At 39.4% G+C, this 17,500-nt stretch overlaps 2 protein-coding genes and 1 pseudogene across 2 annotated transcripts in view; 1 reads left to right on the forward strand and 2 right to left on the reverse strand.

Moving 5' to 3' along the window:
* Positions 1–14,231, forward strand: part of LOC110047798 (uncharacterized) — a 15,416-nt gene extending 1,185 nt beyond the window's left edge. Inside the window, exons 2-3 of the mRNA XM_020753543.2 lie at positions 359–1,127; positions 12,401–14,231. Coding sequence (XP_020609202.2) covers positions 359–1,127; positions 12,401–13,341 — 1,710 coding nt within the window. The 3' untranslated portion in view covers positions 13,342–14,231. The remainder of the gene's footprint in view (positions 1–358; positions 1,128–12,400) is intronic.
* Positions 6,849–9,945, reverse strand: LOC149112045 (uncharacterized; annotated as a pseudogene).
* A 232-nt stretch (positions 14,232–14,463) lies between the features above and the next one.
* LOC110047809 (uncharacterized) overlaps positions 14,464–17,500 on the reverse strand; it is a 34,737-nt gene continuing 31,700 nt past the window's right edge. Inside the window, exon 4 of the mRNA XM_089289693.1 lies at positions 14,464–16,019. Coding sequence (XP_089145819.1) covers positions 15,905–16,019 — 115 coding nt within the window. The 3' untranslated portion in view covers positions 14,464–15,904. The remainder of the gene's footprint in view (positions 16,020–17,500) is intronic.

The following is a 17,500-nucleotide window of genomic DNA, read 5'->3' on the forward strand; positions in this document are numbered from 1 at the left end:
GCTTCAGCCATTCCTTGTACCTCTAAAGACTTAAATGCGGCGACAGTAGGTTTTTGGGGGCTGTTTACCCGTTCTCCCTGTTTACAGCAATCCAGGGGTAAACACGCTTGTAAAACAAACTAAGTGATCTGATTTTCTCTCCACACAAAATCGTGGAAAATCCACGATAACGTCATTATTTCCCTTCCCAATATCCCATCATTAAAGAGTATTTGCTCAAAATTAAATTAAGCGTAGGAAAATTGTCCTTCAATAAAAAGGCACGAAAACACAAATTGAAGCCTGTCAAGCGATGTTACTATAACCGGACTAAATTTGAAGAAACGATTTAAAATGTGCGATTTTTTTTCCTCCATAGATGAGATTGAACAAAATGTCAGACCTCGAGCCAGTTTTTAGTGACGTGACCGTGATCGGAGCTGGTTGGTCAGGCCTTATGGCGTGTAAATACATGCTAGAAGTAGGGTTGACTACTGTGGCGCTGGAGAAACGCTCAGACATTGGAGGTCTGTGGTGTTTTACAAAGGATCCTAACATTGTCACAGTCATGAGATCCACAAAAACAACCTCTTCATCATCCGTGACAGAAATGTCGGACTTTCCAATGCCGGACGAGATTGGGGCGTTCCCTAAGCACGCCGATATCTTGGCATATTTGAAATCCTATTGTGATGAATTCAACTTGTGGCCTCACATTCGTTTAGGTCACGGCGTGAAAGAGGCGAGGAAAAAAGACAACTTATGGCGAGTGGACTGCGACAACGGTCGTGCTTTCATAAGCAAGTTCTTGATCGTTTGTACAGGTTGCGTGCAGAAGCCGAATCGGGTTCTGGAACGCACTCTATTACAGGATTTTGAAGGTGAAATCTACCACAGTTCTAAGCTGAAATCCTTTGTCCCTGGGCACAAGGGAAACCGCGTGATGGTAATTGGAGGAGGAGAGACAGCCAGTGACGTGGTAGAGGAATGGTGTGACCATGTTGATCGTCTTATTTGGAGTATACCACGTGGAATGCATTTCTTCCGCAAGTTTGCCAAGATCTTACCCAATCGCAAACCTCAAGCATTGGACAAAGCATCGTCCCGAGTGATGAAATTTATTGCTCCTTACACGAAAGGAAAGCCAGGTATATAGTAATCCTATTGACTTTCATAAGAACCTGTTTTGAATTTGAGCTTCTTTGCGCCAAGAAAGGCTCCGAGTCAGCCGAGCCTCACTTATTGACTAATACTGCATGAATCAGAGTGGTAAAGGCTTTGGTAACATAGGCACGCAATGCGTGCAAGAGGTATTTTTGTACTTTTGCGCACTGAGAAAGATTTAACACATGTTTCAGAATATAAACAAGAAGCTATGTGGCTTTATAGTGGCCCTGTCAATTAGTAATTGATTTATTCTTTAGCGTGCATCAGTGAGAGTTTCTGGAGGTGTTGTCTCGACAGCTCTAGCTTCTCGAGTGATTTCCAAACTACCCAAATGCATGATATCAATTGTTGTATTTCTTGTATAACTCACTGACCAAATATACCTTCAGACGCCTCAGAGGAATTTTTTTTGCCAAAAAAGTCAATTAAACGGAACGTTTCTGATTTTTGAGAGGCGTGAGTTGACATTTTTATGCTACGCAACATCACTGCTACACCAAGACTGCGAAAGTACCAGTATGACGGATCAAAGTCTGATTTTGCTTACAAACGGTAACTTGACACTTCAGTTTTACACAAAGGAGTAAATTCAATCAACGACTCTTGTTCCCACGAGAATAAACAAACAAGAAGCTAATGTAGCGGCAACTCCAGCCATCTTATCTTCAATGTTTGGATGTTTTTCATGTGGCTCCAGTGTTCCGAACGGAAAGTTATTAGTCAGTAAACTTCACAAATTATAAATAGGTGAGCGTCATAAAGATCGAGTTCATGGAAAATAGTGACTTTGATATAAGGGTTCTCCAAAAGTACATTTGTGCTATCCAAATACGTGGCAGCATGTCGTGGTCCATTTGTTGAGAACGCATAAGTCAGCTGAAAAGTGTATATAAATAACACCAAAACAATTTCTGTAGAGACTGCTAATTTAATAAGCGATGCATTCGGTTGAACTAGCGATATTTCTATTACTGGTTTTCAGAGTCACGCAATTCAAAATAGATCAAAATAAAATTCAAAACCGGCCAACAAATTAAGTCCAGAATCTGGGAAATGAAAGAAGGTAAATATGCCAAGACTCACGCCAAAATTCTGGCCACAGCAATTTTTCTTATGCGAGATATGCGGAGAAATTTTTTTACCCAAATTTATAGAGAATTTTCTTTGTATGGAGACGCCATGCTGGTGCCCATCCGTATGGGCACCAACATGGCGACCGGAAACCAACAGAAACATCTGTCACTGAGTTTTGCTACAAAAGCGTGAATTTATCCCTCGAGGAACTCTAAAATATTAAAATAATACTTTTTCTAAGACATGAATTGTTCACATAGCCAAGTTCCCCGAAATAAGTCATCTTTTAACCATCATGACAGTTCTCTAGGCCGTCATGTAAATGCCGCGTCACGCAAAAGCTTAGAAAGTGTATCACAAAATCAAGAACCCATTTGGAACGAAAATTTGTATGAATATTAGTTTTCAGCTGCTCTTATACATCATTTAAGTAAGATCTCAGGAAGATCAATAGTTTTGTAATTCGAATTTTAGTGACGTCATGTGAAAAGCAGCTACACCATCGACGAGAAAACTTGTCCACAGTGTTAAGGCCCTGTTAGGGGGGTACCCATGTCCCCTGTCTGAAATTCGCCACCAGCCATGTCGGCATTTCGCAAGATTCCTATGTCGCCTGTCGGAATTTCGTCTCAGAGGAGTTGTGTCAGGAAATTTGACCTTTTTCGATTAAAACGAAGCTACATGTATAACACATCGTAATACCTTTGTTTATTAAAAAAAAAACCGACACAGTGCTCTCAAGTCTCACGCATTGAGCATGAGGCTCACGCAAACGGATTCAGTCTTGCGCTCTCACGCTGAAACGATTATTTCTCACGCATTGAAGGTTCCTTGCTGTTTTAGTCAAGTACATATATAATTAAGTATCTCTTTGGATATAATTTACTCCTTGTATGCTTTGCACTTGCTTCGACCACCTTTCAGCAGTAGGAATTCTTGTGCAGAGCCAGCATTTCTCCAGTCAGTGGGTTTAATGGTTACTTTATGGTTACTTTTAAAGCATCATATTTCGACTCAGAATGAAGGAAAAGACTTCTTAGCTACTTCAATTTTTCAGAATCTTCTAAGGGGCTGGGGGCATGCTTTCTAAGGGCTTGGGCATGCTTTCGAGCGCTGAAGTTGCTAACCTCCTAGGGAATGTGGGGACATGCTCCCCCAGGAACTTTTGAAATTTAGACGCTTGGAATTGCTATTTTCAGCCATTTTCCAGTCAGTACTTGGACCTAATGTACAATCGAACCTATGACTATTTTTACCATGTTTATGTTTAACAACCGGACCGTTCTTTAATTCAAAATCTCAACGGCCTCAATCAGATAATCTCTCCTATCTATATTATTCCTTTGAATTTGGCGTAACCCTTATCTTCTGCTGAAGACGAGAGGACCTTGGCAGCTTTCCCCTGTCTCTCTTTTCCTTCCATAATGCCATTTGTTGATAATACAGCTTCATATTCTTTCACTGGTGACCCACTAATAAAAATATGAAGCAGACGGTCGAAGATCTCTTTCCTTTTTCCTTAAGCGTGTTTTTAGGCGTTTTAGGGCACTGCTCACTCAGCTGAGAGTGAGTAAAAATACTCAGCAATGACGGACTCGATTTATTGGACGTGGACGTTTTAGCATATACAGGAAACCCTGGGTTTCACGACCCGTTGACATCACGCGTGAGAGAGGAAAACACACTTAAAACTCTGGAAATGCGTCTTCACTTCGACTCAAACGTTTAAAACAATCGATGCATTTTCAGTTCCGAAATTCGTTGTCGGTCTATCTTGCCACTGGTGTCGCTTTCTCTATTTCGCTGGAGTAGTCTGTCGTTCGTCGCCAATTCATAGCTCTCATGTCGCCTTTTCAAGGCCATGTCGCTTGTCGGAATCTACCCCTAACAGGGTCTCAGTGTTCCGTAACGCGGTTTTGGTTTACATGTATTCAGGAACACATCAGAAGACCTTTGATTCAGACCTTCTTGCAACCCAAGGGACGATATCATTGCTTCAGCCATTATCTCCCTCTTAACCATCGGTCGAGTCTTTTTGATGCTTATTCCTTTCCATTTGTATTTTGGTTCTAAGTACAGAATTTTGCCGTCTAGAAGAAAACCACGACACACGACGCTGTGTTTGTTTTGGATGCTGAGATTACAAAAAAAACCTTTCGCCTACCCCCTAGAATATGCACAGGACTAAAACACAATAGGTACGAAAGAAATGTCTGGGGAGTGGAAAAGAGGCAATTTCTTAGTATTTTCAAAGAGCCACTTGCCTCACCTACCCTGGAAGGGAGTCTATATGCGACCCCAACTAATCCTACGCGAAGTCAAGTAGTTAACAATGGAAAATTTCACAGATTTGCGTTACGGTCTTTTAGTATCAGTATGTCGTCATTGTGTCCAGCTGACGAAATTATTGACATTTGAAGGACACGTCTTCGATCAGGAACTAGCATTTCGCTTACTTGGAGCACCTTTCCCAATACTCTAACCTCAATAGTCCTCCGTCCTACTGACTTCGCACTAAAAACGAACTTAAAAACATTCACATTTGCCGGCGATTTTCTAAGCTTTTTGGTATGGAAATTATTAAAATATTCCTAAAGATTCCGTGGCGGTATGTTAAACGACAAATTAATCAAAGCAATCTCGTTGCATTAGCTTCATAAAAAGATAAAACAACAAGATAAGAACTGCCTGCAGTACTAACGTTCCTATCGTGTATAAAATACACACGAGTAACCGCGACTGAAAACAGAATAGAGGACAGGCTCGTGAGGTATGCTCAATTTTCGAGAATTTCTCACCAGGAATTTCCATTCTATTTCGTTTTCCTTCCGAAATTTCCTGAAATTTTGGTTGAATGGTTCCAATTTCTGAAATACAAAGTTTTTTGGATTTCCGGAAACTTTCCATGCAAATTTCTGTAGCATTTGTCCTCGTTTTGAAAGTTACGGAATTTCTGGTTCAATGGAAAGCACTCCTCGCAAAAATGTTGTTTCATTCGCCACTGCAAATTTCCGGAAATGCAAACCGGAATTTAAGGCTGAGCTGAAAGCGACCCGTGTATTTTTTCAACTTCTTTGTTATCACACGCTTTCCAGATTGTCTAACATTTTTGCGCTCGACGAAGGAGAATGCATACTGTTTCGACCGTTTTTCCCGCGGGATTTGCGATGTCCCGCGGTTATCGATCGCGATGCCATATGATTTCAGAGTTTGGCACAAATGGCCTCGATCTCATGTGAAACTTTTTTTGACCGCTGGGAACTGGTAGGTAAAAATAATGGCGCGTTGCGGGCCAAATCTACAAACTTCAAAAGGTCTTGTTTTCATTTCTAACATGGAGAAATTACTGCTTTGAGATTTAAAATAGAAAAGAAAAATACAAATCAGTGTTTAGGTGGCCTCAGAATGGAAGATCAACGAGTACAGAGTCCTCAAACCATGATGATCGGTTGTACGCTTTCAAGTAAGTTTTGAATATCGATCGCGGATTTTAAGCAGTTTCCCGGACTTTAGAAAACAAAAATAGTAATGTACAGTATTACTTCGAAGTTGAATTCAACTTTTGGAACGATTGGTAACGCACGGCCGACAAAATGACTGCAAAAGTCGGAGAAGTTGTCAGCCAAAACTCAAGCTTTCGCTTTAACGTGAAGAATTAGTTTAAACATGCTGATATGCAGCGAAGCACGTCTGCGAAAATTTTGAACATTTTTTTGCTTTTACATAGGTTTCTTCGCTTCGGCGTGAATGAAAATTTAGTGTTGTTAAACTTCCTTTCTTTCATTTGGTTCCCTGTATTTGAGAATTTAGGCTTTTAAAGTGAAGAGAAACTTGCACGCTGGATTTATGCATATTTAAGGGATTAATTTACGGCGACCTCCACGCGGCTTGTTTGTTTAGTTTATTCGGTTTCGTTCAAGTATATTTTTTGGAGTCTTATTCAGCTACTACAGAACTTAACTGCTGAGAAAAGAACTAAGTGGCCACTAATTTAACACAGTTGAAGTACGATTGATCTCAAAATAATTGGCATGTTTTTTTTTTTTTGTCTTTTTTTTTTTACAACTTTCATCTTTCTTTTGCTGTGCTGTAATATTTTCCCGGGGGGGGGGGGCACTGCCATATATGGGCTATATAGGTATGTGCCGCTGTGAAGAGCATGGTTTTCAAGCAGTTTACTCTAGGATAGGGTATATAAATCAGAACGTTTGGGTCTAGAATAGGGTATCATTTTTCACTAAACTGACTGGTTGGTTGAAGATTTTATCTAGAGTAAGGAAACCAGGAATTGCCACCCAAAAATATAAAAAAATCAAATCGGCAAGTTTAAATTTACACAAATCAGCTTCAACAGTGTCGATAGATGGGGGGATTTGGGGAGTTTACTCTAGTATAGGTTAGCAAAATTCAGCTGAACTAGCTCTGGTATAGGCTAAGGATTCCACGGTCCCAGCGGCACATCCCCACCCAGAAATTCCCAAAGTACCCCCTCCCCCGGGAATATTTTGTTGTGCAGCGAAGTAATTATTTCATTTCTTGTTTTCAAATTGGTTTTACTTGTGTTTTTCGCTTTTATTTTCCATTGTTTTCTCAAATGTTGGCCGTTATATATAAAACAAGAATGGAAATTTTTCGTTTTGTCCTCTGAAGTCAATTGAAGAATTAACTCATTTCCCCTACTGAATTTTGTCGGCTTCTGTTGGGCATTTTGTCGCGCGGCAAAGAAGTAAGTTGTTTTCTTATCAGTTTTACACATCAGGTTGAGTTCTTTTTGTTGGTACTTTGTTTTTAATATTTTGGCCCTTCATTTATTCAACTTTAAATAAGCAATGTCAACTTGAAACGTGATCTTGTGTGAGTGCTAATTAACAATTAAACCCGTATCCCTTGCGGGTTACAGGTCAATAGCCAATGAGGCGAGGCCAAATCAGCAGTCAGCAATCAGATGCCGCGATCAAACCAGTTCCTGTCAAAAATACTGTGACCGTGAATTAAAATATCTTTGTTGTTGAAAAAAATTTGTTCTTGGCCGGACTGCTTTGGAAAAGATTCTTTTAATTCCAAGAAATACAGGAGAATCAATTTGTCGAACTGAGGTAGCCCAATCTGATCGAGAAATTTCTTGTCATAATTACATCGTAATATGAAGTTAAGTCCCCCGTAGATATAGGTAGGAGTCGCCTTCCAAGATTCACCGCTCTTATGTTCATCAGCTAACAGTCTGGAGATCCAAGCTAACTTCAATGATTTTGATAAAACATCTATGCTAGGTGCTCGTAGACCTCCTTGGTCATAATCTAAAATCATCACTTTACGCTTAACTTTGTCCTTTTTATTTTTCCAAGTGAATTTAAATATGGCCGAATTCACAGCGCCAAGGTACTCGAGAGGAACATCAAGGCTGGAGATAGAGTGTACCAGTTGCGAGATGCCAAGACTCTAAGTTATTAGGCACCTTCCAAATAATGTAAGACTCCGACAGTTCCATATGTCAAGGATGGTCTTCAATTTTTGCAATTTTCACGTAAAGTTGTAGTTTTCATTTTCTTTCTCATTATAAGAGATGAAAGTACCCAGCACGCGAATTGGTTTTTTTGGCCATTGAAATCCAAAGGGTTTGTCGTGTCTATGTCTCCACGATCCCAGTCACGGAGCTTTCGTTTTCGACGGGTTCAATTTCAGGCCAGAAATATCACCAAAATTGTCCAATACAGCGATGGCCTGGTTAACCGAACTGCAGTTACTATTAAGGAGAGTGGTATCAGCAAACTGGTATATTTTAATTCCTTACCGAAAATGTTTATACCCTGATTTTCTTTATCTTGCCTGATTTTGCACGCTAGTAATTCTGCGGCCAAGATAAATAGACAAGGAGACAGGGGTCAGCCTTGTCTCACTCCTCTCGACGGGCGAAAGTAGTTTGTGCAGAAACCATTGTTTAGAACTGCACTTTCTGTATTGACATAAAATATGGAAATCCAGCGTTGAATGCTTTCCCCAAAATTAAGTAGCGCAATGGTTCTTTGTATAAATTCCCATTCAACTGTATCAAAATCAAGCTGTAAAAGTATACCAGGAATGTTGCGAAGCTTTGTTTGTTCAAGAATGTCATTAATTAGCCTAATGTTTTGTACGAAGTATCTACCTTTTATGAAACCTGTTTGGTCAGGGAAGAGTTAAGACTTTTTCCATTCTCTTGGTAATAACTTTTGGCGCAATTTTATAGTCTACGTTTAATAGCGTTATCGGGCACCAATTAGCAAGTGTGGAGAGGTCGGAGTCTTCTTTGGGTACTAGACGCATGACTGTGTGAACTCGGGCTTTTTTCCAACATCTTGCTATGTAAAAGTCGAACGCTACAGAAGTCGTCTTTAAGCAACGTGAAAATCTCAAAGTTATTTGACACCAGATTTGTTGGCCCTGTATCAGGTGACGTCAGAAAACGTAAAGATAATGTTTGTCGAATATTAAATTGCCAGCAGTATCTCTTTATCACGTTGTATAGTTCATATGTAAATAATGTTTTTCTTAAAAAAGATAAAAAAGACCTTACCAGAAGGAAAAGCATGAGCGCGGAATTGTTGGTGTAGAAGGCAGTGCGCGGAAGCAAGGAAATCTTCATGTTATTGACATTAATGGTTTTATTAAAACAAGTTTTCTAAATAATTTGAATGTGGCTCTTACAAAGACTTCAATTAATTCAATCTGTAATTATTGTCCAGACCCTATATAATACGGTCTTAAGATAAGGGATATGTTTAACGATATGAATATTGTTCAAATTCTATTGGATCTAATGTGACAAACGGTAACAAATCTCAACAACAAATATTTTCCGTACTCTACAGTGTCACGCGCTTATAAGATATTTTCAAGGGTATGTGTGTGAATATTATAAGTAATCTTCATGTCTTCAATAAACAGCAATTGTTCAGTGATAGAGTCCTCATCCATTGTTAGGATTTAGGCATTGAGGATTTTTGCTAGTGATTCATCGCCGAACTTGATGGTAAGTTCCTCATCATTACTAAGTTTGACTTCCACTTTTAGGGTGAGACCATATTTACAATTATCTGCCCTGATGCTCCCACACTTTTGGCAGTTGACCACCCGAGAAGAGCAATCTTGAACCTTACGGTCGCATTTTAGGCACTTCCGAAATTGGTCGCTGCTCTGGACTCGTAGAACTTCCTTTATTGTTACCGTTGCAAGGTCGGGTTCATTTTCGTCCAGCTCGCTTGATACTAGAGAGATGTCTGAAAGAGTTTCGTCGGTGGTCTCAGTCACAGTTGTTTTAACTATAGTGCTGAGTTTTTTGGTACGTGACCAAACACGCACTTGGACTGGTGCTACAATGTAGATGGATCCAAGTTTGAATGTTGCGATATTGTTCTCCCATATATCTAATGACATGGTTGCGGTGTTGTCTGCAATCAGTGCTTGGCAGAGTCTCAGTTTCTTTGATCCGACAATTGTGGTATCCTTTATTTGTGTAATCTTTCCTTTGATGGTAACAGTGTCCCATTGATTATGTTTGTTAAGTACGTCGATAATCGGGACTGGTGTTGTGTCCTAGTGCTGCGGCAAGTCTGCGTATTGGAAGTCGTGTTCACTTGGCTTTGGAGTGGTGACGAAGGTCATGTCATTTATGACAATTTTTTTGCCGTCCGCGGTGTCGACACCGCTAGCACTGGAAATGAGTTGGTCTAGATGGTTCAGTCTCTTTTAGAGATCTCTCTCTTTTCTACGAATATTTGCTTTATTTTTTGCATAACGGATTGTAAGACCTCTCAGCTCCATTTTAACTAATTCCCATTTAAGCCTTTTATCCTCTTGTCTAGAATATTTTTCACTAATGGAAGAATAATTTTCTCTAATTAAAGCAACATAACCTTCGTCAACCAAGAGAGAGTTATTAAATTTCCATAATCCTGGGCCTCTTTTGTTGTTAGGGCTATTTAATTTGAGTTTTACTACCTTATGGTCTGGGGCGTTAGAAACCACAGTTTCTATCTGCTCGACCCAACTGATTTGATATTGCGGCATTAGAAAGAAGTCAATGCGCGAACAAAGTTTAAGCGCTTTTGAATCGTAGGTGTAGCTTTTATTTTTTGGATATTTCTCTCTGAAAACATCTACCAAGTCAAATTCCCTCATCATGGTCATCAACAGGTCCCTAAAGACGGTGGGTTTCCAGGGGTTTCCGCCCTTTTTGTCAATAGCATGCACTGAAACGTTCCAATCACCTCCTATTTTCAATATCTGTGTTAGACATCAAATATGTATTTAAACTATGTATAAATTCTTGCTGTTGTCGCAGGTCATTTGGGGCATACACATTGCAGAAAGAGAGATTTGTATTGAAATTCAAATCGATCGAGATGATTCTTCCAATTTGGTCCTTGTGAATGTTTTTAACGATGGAGTTCAGTGAAGGATTCAATAGAACGCAAACACCTCTACTGTGTATTGATCCATGTGAAAAGAACATGTCACCTCCCCACTCACTATTCCAAATATTTTCATCGTTCGGTTCAGAGTACGTCTCTTGTAGAAAAAATACATCGCAATTTCGATCTTTTAAAAAACAGAAAATACTTCTCCTTTTTACGCGATTTCTTAAACCTCTACATTTAGCGAAATCACGTTACATTTGCCTAGTGCGATCATGGTTTGATCTTGTAGAAAACATTATAGTAAAGGGAGTTATAAAGTAAAAAGTTATCACTGACTCATATATGTAAATTGCCGAAAACTTGTAAACAAAAACATAACACAACAAACACAAAATAGAATCACGGCACATATTTACGATATGAACTGCTTGCATGCAGCCCAGAAGAGTCATTTAGCATGTCCTATCCTCACAGATTTCTGGTTGGGTAGAGTCGAGTTTGGTGGTGAAATTACCGTAGCGACATAGGTGGCTTACAAATAAAATTACAGATTGTTCCGGTCTTCTTCACAGTAAATTCTTGTGGGAGTACCACTTGGAGATGTTTTAACATAAAGCTTACCGTCTAAAGAGCAGGCACTTTGAATCGTCCCCTCTCTCTTCATCTGGTTAGCTTTCTTCATGATCTTTCTCCTTTCTTGAGTTAAATTTTCATTGATGAAAATTCGCGTGGATTGTGCAACATCAGCAACCGAGCAGGCGGAGAACAGATCTGAGATCTTTACATTCTTAAGTTCGGTTCGCTTCCTATAAAGCTGGGCCTTCATTTTATAGTTTTATAGTTGGGTGATACTAATTTAACATACCAGTTTATGAACAGTGTGCCAAACACCTCATCTATTATGAATTTGTGTAAGAATATTACAATAAAGTGTTCTTCTGGTGTGGAAGTGAAAACTATTATTCAAAATATGTGTTCTTATTATCCAACTACAGCGAATACCGTCCAAATAACAGTACAAGTATACAGCGAGTTTGACAGTAGAAAACCTGTTTGCCGTACAGGTCGGTCGGTTCGCGCACGCAAAACTGTCACACTCTCCCTCTTTCATTGATAAATTTATTGACTACAGTAGTTGTATAATAAATCTCTTATTAGATGTTTTGGTGTGTGTATTATCGCTTTATATTTTTACTCGTTGTACAGCACAACTCGTAAAAATATACAGCGATACTACATAGCAAAACATCTAATAAGATATATGTCATGAAAATCAACAAAAATAAATTGAGCTTCAAGAGTAATATTTATTCCCAAAATCTATGTAGCTGCATAAGCTCAGTGATAGATTCCATGCAAATATTAGATGTATTCTGGAAATTATTGCAATAACTGTTTAAAAGGAGGTTTGTTTCCTGGAGATGCCAATGGAGACTTAGCCTGGGGTTGCTTAAGCGAAAGACTTGCAAATTTAAGCCTTAAATTCCGTAGGATGATCGTGGCACCGGCAGTGGTGATTTTTTTTTTTCAAGCCTGTTTCACATCAGCTCTATAAAACTGTAGATTTGCACTTGCAAATTCGCATGGCTGGAATTGAGTCCAGGACATCATGTTCAGAGTATGGTGGATGATACTTGCCAAATTACACACAGCAAATGTCAAAACCAGGATCGTGGTCTGACAATATAATTATACAAGCAGTATCCAATGCTTTTAACTGTACTGACTTGAACGCACTCAGTTAATCCATGATTATTATGTTGGTGCTTTCTGTTTTCTCGTAGGCTTGGCATGGGTATGCAAGTGGACAGCAAGTGGTTCACTGCTTGCTTATCAAGGTCACGGCATTTCCGAATGGAAAAATGACGCGCAGTTTTTCCACTTCATCATCAACAAGAATGGACACGTGCTTGATAGGGTTGACTACAAGCACTGTGTCCCCAAAGGTGCAATCAGTAGTGTAAATGGAAAGAAAGTAGTATTCTGTGACGGCACAGAGGAGGAGGTAGATGTTATCATCCAATGCACAGGTTACAAAGCAGAATTTCCCATGCTTCCGTCGGAGATTAGCACAGTACCTCTCACCCATAATTACAAATACTTGTTTAACGTCGAGGACCCAACGCTGGCCTTTATCGGCTACGTTCGGCCGGTGCTCGGTTCATTCATTACACTAGCCGAAATTCAATCCTTATTCACAGCGAAAGTTTTCTCGGGCCAGTGTGAGCTGCCTTCCAGAGACGAAAGACAGAAAACGACTTTGAAGGACAAGCTATTCTGGGATGACTACTTCAAATATTCCTCTCGAAGATTGTCGACACTGGTCGAGGCTTACACTTACGGCGACGACCTCCTTAAAATATCTGGCGTCTTTCCCGATTACTGGGAATTGTTTAAACGAAATCCCCGTGGAGCAATGACGGCGTTGTTCGCTCCATATGACGGGTGTTCAATGCGTCTCAACGACCCACAACGCCAAGAGAAGGTGTTACAACACCTGAGTAAAGTATCGTCCGGTACCTTCACTCCAACACATCTGCTACTAATCCTATTCATGCGTTTCGTCTGGTTCGACTTCTGGCTTGATGTTCTTGGCAAGATTAAGTACAGAATTCAATGTGCAGGATGGTGGAAGAGAATCCGAGATTCACGAGGCGTGCGCTTCTTAGACTGGTGCTGGCAGACGCCCAAGAGATGGTTGTTTGATACTAAAACAAGAGCCTAACAATTTTCTCTCATTTGCAGCCGTTGTTTAGGGTGTCACTCAAGTTTCCTCCCCGAACAACTATTGTTTGTTGACTGAAAGAGCTGCTGAGAATACTTTAGAGGCGTCCAAGATATACAGCTTGTAAACTCAATTTCATAACTACAACTTGTTAAAGGCCACGACTTCAAGTGTAATCACGACTTTGTTTAGCGGTGATGATTTACTGTCCTAACCTTTATACACATATTAATTATATATTGATTACCTATTTCTTGTAACCATTATAAACCAAAACCATAACACACGCCGATAACAAACTGATAGTTCTAACTTGTTGAAAAGAATTAATATCAAACCAGAATAAAATAATATAATGCCTGATAAGGGTGATATAAAACAAACAGCTCAGTTTTGTAGAGCCTGTCGCATCTACCAATTCCGTTGCTACATTTGGAGATTCGCTACTCTCGGGTAATCGTTACTTTAGAAAGTTTAAGGTATTTGAATTTAGCTTAAAAATTAAGACAAGGAATAGGGAATCTGCCACTGCCAATCGATGAGTTTTATAGGTGTGTGTATATAAATATGAGGATGTTCTGGCACTGATCAGTAGGATTTGAACCTACAAAACCTCTGAAATTGATCTTCTGTTTCTATACAGACTGATATACAAGGCTGGAGCGGCTCGTGGATACAACACTCGATGATTTCTCTGTTATTTCATTTAGTTAAAATTCAGTTGTTTCCAATCTGTATATTAAGAATAGGTACCGCTACCAAAGAAACGGTTTTTGTCACAACTGAATACAATTGTGAAGTAGTTAAAATGGTTAAATAATTAAAGACGCTTAGCATGCAGTACTTAAACAAGGGATCGTTTAACAACAATAAATCACGTTTCATATTTTGAGAGTTACATGATTTCCTCAAGTTGAGAATCTGCTCTAGAAAAAGTTCTCTTTCTTAATTTCTACAATGTATATGTCTAAAAGCTACCATTGTTTAACAAATGATGCTACAATAATGGTATCGCAAAAATTTATGCCCAATCAAAGATTTATAACAGGTTGCCATAGTAACAATACAGCCTGTTAAAAATACCCTTAATTTTAGCTTTAAGGTGGCTTACTACAATTCTGATGGATTAAAAGAGTGCAACTTTTATTACCTCTTATGAAAGATGTTTTTCCTTTCTCTAATAATTACTTTCTTTAGTATTTTACCATTATACGTGATACTCTAACAATTTAAATGCTAACAAATAGCCAAATAATAGCTAGTAAACAGCATAGGAGAGACTGGGCACGAGGTCTAATCACGTTTTTCTCAAATTCTACCCTTGTGACTCCACCTTAACAATTGGCTCTGTGTTAATCATTTATGCAAAGTAAAATAGAAATCTGTAAAGCAGATTTTTCGAAAACAAAGAAAATGTGAGATTTTGCCTCTTTCAAAAATAGCTCAAAATCTGTCTCAGACTTTTTTTAAAATTTTAGCTCTGAACGCGTGGATCAAAGACAAGTTTTTACAACCTTGCGCGGGAATTGAATTACGCATGCCCTTTACTAAAGCGCGCGCTCATGTGAGGCTATGTATCAGGTGCGAGAAAGCAAGAGTAAATTAGAACTCTTTACCAATGGTTTATCTTTCTTTTTATGTCATATTTTATCGATCCAAAACTTAAACGCATGTTTGAAAGCAGTTTTACACTATTGCTACGTACACCAAAGTGGTTTAACGCGATTCAAGTGCTGAGGTTGTTTTCGTTTCTTCGTACGGTTACTTGCGTCATTTTTTTGCTCGCGCGACTAATACTGACGTCTGGCAGGCAATCGTAGCACGCGCTATCTAGTGTCAGACAAACTGTAGTAATCCATCTTAAGCGCTTGTAACTCAAAAACGAGCTCGGTGAACCCCATTTTTATTATCGAATTGTGATAAGCATGATAAGATGCAACTTTTTACAGGGTTTAAAGAAATTCTCTGGAGAGAGTTCAGAGCCACCTTAAATTTCGAAAATTTAAGGTGGCTCTGGACCCCCACCAAACAAAAAGTTTAATGAGTAGAACAATAGCTGTGCTCGTCCGTTATAAATCTTTGTACATTTCTTTGCCGCCCTCTGCACAAGTTCTGCGTATTTTGGAGAATGCGAACACCGGTGGCTAATTTGTCATAGTTTCATTTGTAATTGAACACTGGCGTTATTTAGCTTGAGCAAGTTGTGAGATCAATAGACGCTCTGAACAGATCTAGACAATTGCAAAATTCGAAGGTAAAATATAATCAATCGTAAGTGAAATCACATGTTGCAAAGTACAATGTACAATGTAGCAAACAAGATGACAACTGGCGAACTACTCAATTCACTTTACAGTTAGTACCTTACCACTGACTTTTCAAAATAATGTCTGAAAATTCATTGCCTTGTCATTTGAACCAGTTACCATCGACAGAAACTTTCTTTCGACGCTCTTGTAAGTAAGCCTTTACAGCCAGGCTGTGTGAATGTTTCTCAAGTCTTGTGTAGTGTACTTTGTGATCTAGATAGACCATCAGTCCACACGTAGCTACATATGAAGTATCACCTTCCAGGGTAATCTGTTCCGGGTGTGTCTCCAAGGCTCGAGCTATTGTCCCTTGTATTAGGATACTCATGGTAGCCCAGTTTTCCAAATTCCTCCTTTACCATGAGCTGCCTGCGAAATCAACAAAACATTTATGTTCTACGTAGCTAACTGCTTATTGGGATGGAGTTCCTTAACACTACAAATATGGACTTATTGCCACTTATACTCAGCTGGAAGCAATTATTTATTTTACTTTATTTTATTTTAGAGAAGGTCACATCAAAAAACGTATATTTTTTTGTCACGCTAATAAAAACCTTGCACTAAGTTTAGCCACTCACCGAAGTTCCAGCCTCTAAAGTACAGGTTTTCCTTATGAAATTCGTCTCCAAAGAAGCCCAAAATTCGAATATCGTTGCCGCCATTTTGAACAATACTCAGCAGCCAGGCCGCGTTTTCATGACGTCATTCCGTCCGCGAGATTTTGTCTAAATGGTTTCCGACAAGCCTTTTAACTACCACTCTGGTCACTCTGGGTTATGGCTGCTCTTGAGCCATATTATTTTGAGCCAAACATTGTCCAAACTCCGAAATAGCAGCGTCGAAGTTAGTGAAGTGGATAATCGCTTGGAAAAAATACATTTTGCTGACCTTGTGAAGGATGCCAAGTCAGTTGCAGGTTTTTCCTCTTCCCGCCAATTTCGAGTCGGACGGAATACCGTCACATAAACACAGCCTGGCTGCCAAGACAGTTTCAAAATGGCGGCCTCCAAAGCCGCTTCTTTCGAGACGAATTTCTGCAGGATAGCGGGCACTTCAGAGGCTGAAACTTCGGTGAGTGGAAAAACCGAATATTAACTTGCTATATGCGAAGACAAAAAAGGAAGCTTTTTGGAGTGATCTTCTCCTATAAGGAATGTTTGCACAAAAAATGTCAAACACAGAGTTTTTCCAAACTTTTACAATGGTCGGATAATATTTACCCCTATTCTTGTGTGAGAAATTCAAGAAAACATGGGGTTTGTTACCGACTTGGTTCCAGTGACAAAGGGGGTAGAAACATACCAACATTTTCAAACATTGGCACAAGGAATGTACGCCAAGTCTCCAAGGTTAAAAGACTTTTTATTGAAGTGAATAGAGGCAAACAGTCTTGTCGTATTTTATTTAACGGGGGCTGTTGTGTTAAAAGACTCCAAATATTGTCCTGCGGCTTGTGTTCCTACAACATTTCTCGTTCTCTCAAACTTCCACTCGTGTTTCTATTAAACAATTAGATTATGAGCTCGAGATCTCTATCACACAGAGAAATCGAGGGCGAATAATCTAATTGTTTTCGTATAAGTCTACTAGTCGTTCAAAACTTCAAAACGTCGTTCAAACGTGTTCTCTTCACAGACACTTCGAAAACGCCAAGAAGCGGCCGTTATTTTGTTAGCAAGGGCACACTGCTACGCTACTCACTATCTATCACAGATTAGTATCACCCAACTAGTGGACTAATGCAAATCCTGCATTTTGATTGGCTACGCTACTAGGGGACTATTAGTAATAGTCCTCGAGTAGCGAAATTGGCGCCATCGAGCGTGACGTTTTCTTTCGTTTTGTTC

The sequence above is a fragment of the Orbicella faveolata genome, unplaced genomic scaffold, assembly GCF_042242905.1.
Source record: "Orbicella faveolata isolate gen_17 unplaced genomic scaffold, um_ofav_v1 contig_2, whole genome shotgun sequence".
Taxonomy (NCBI): Eukaryota; Metazoa; Cnidaria; class Anthozoa; order Scleractinia; family Merulinidae; genus Orbicella; species Orbicella faveolata.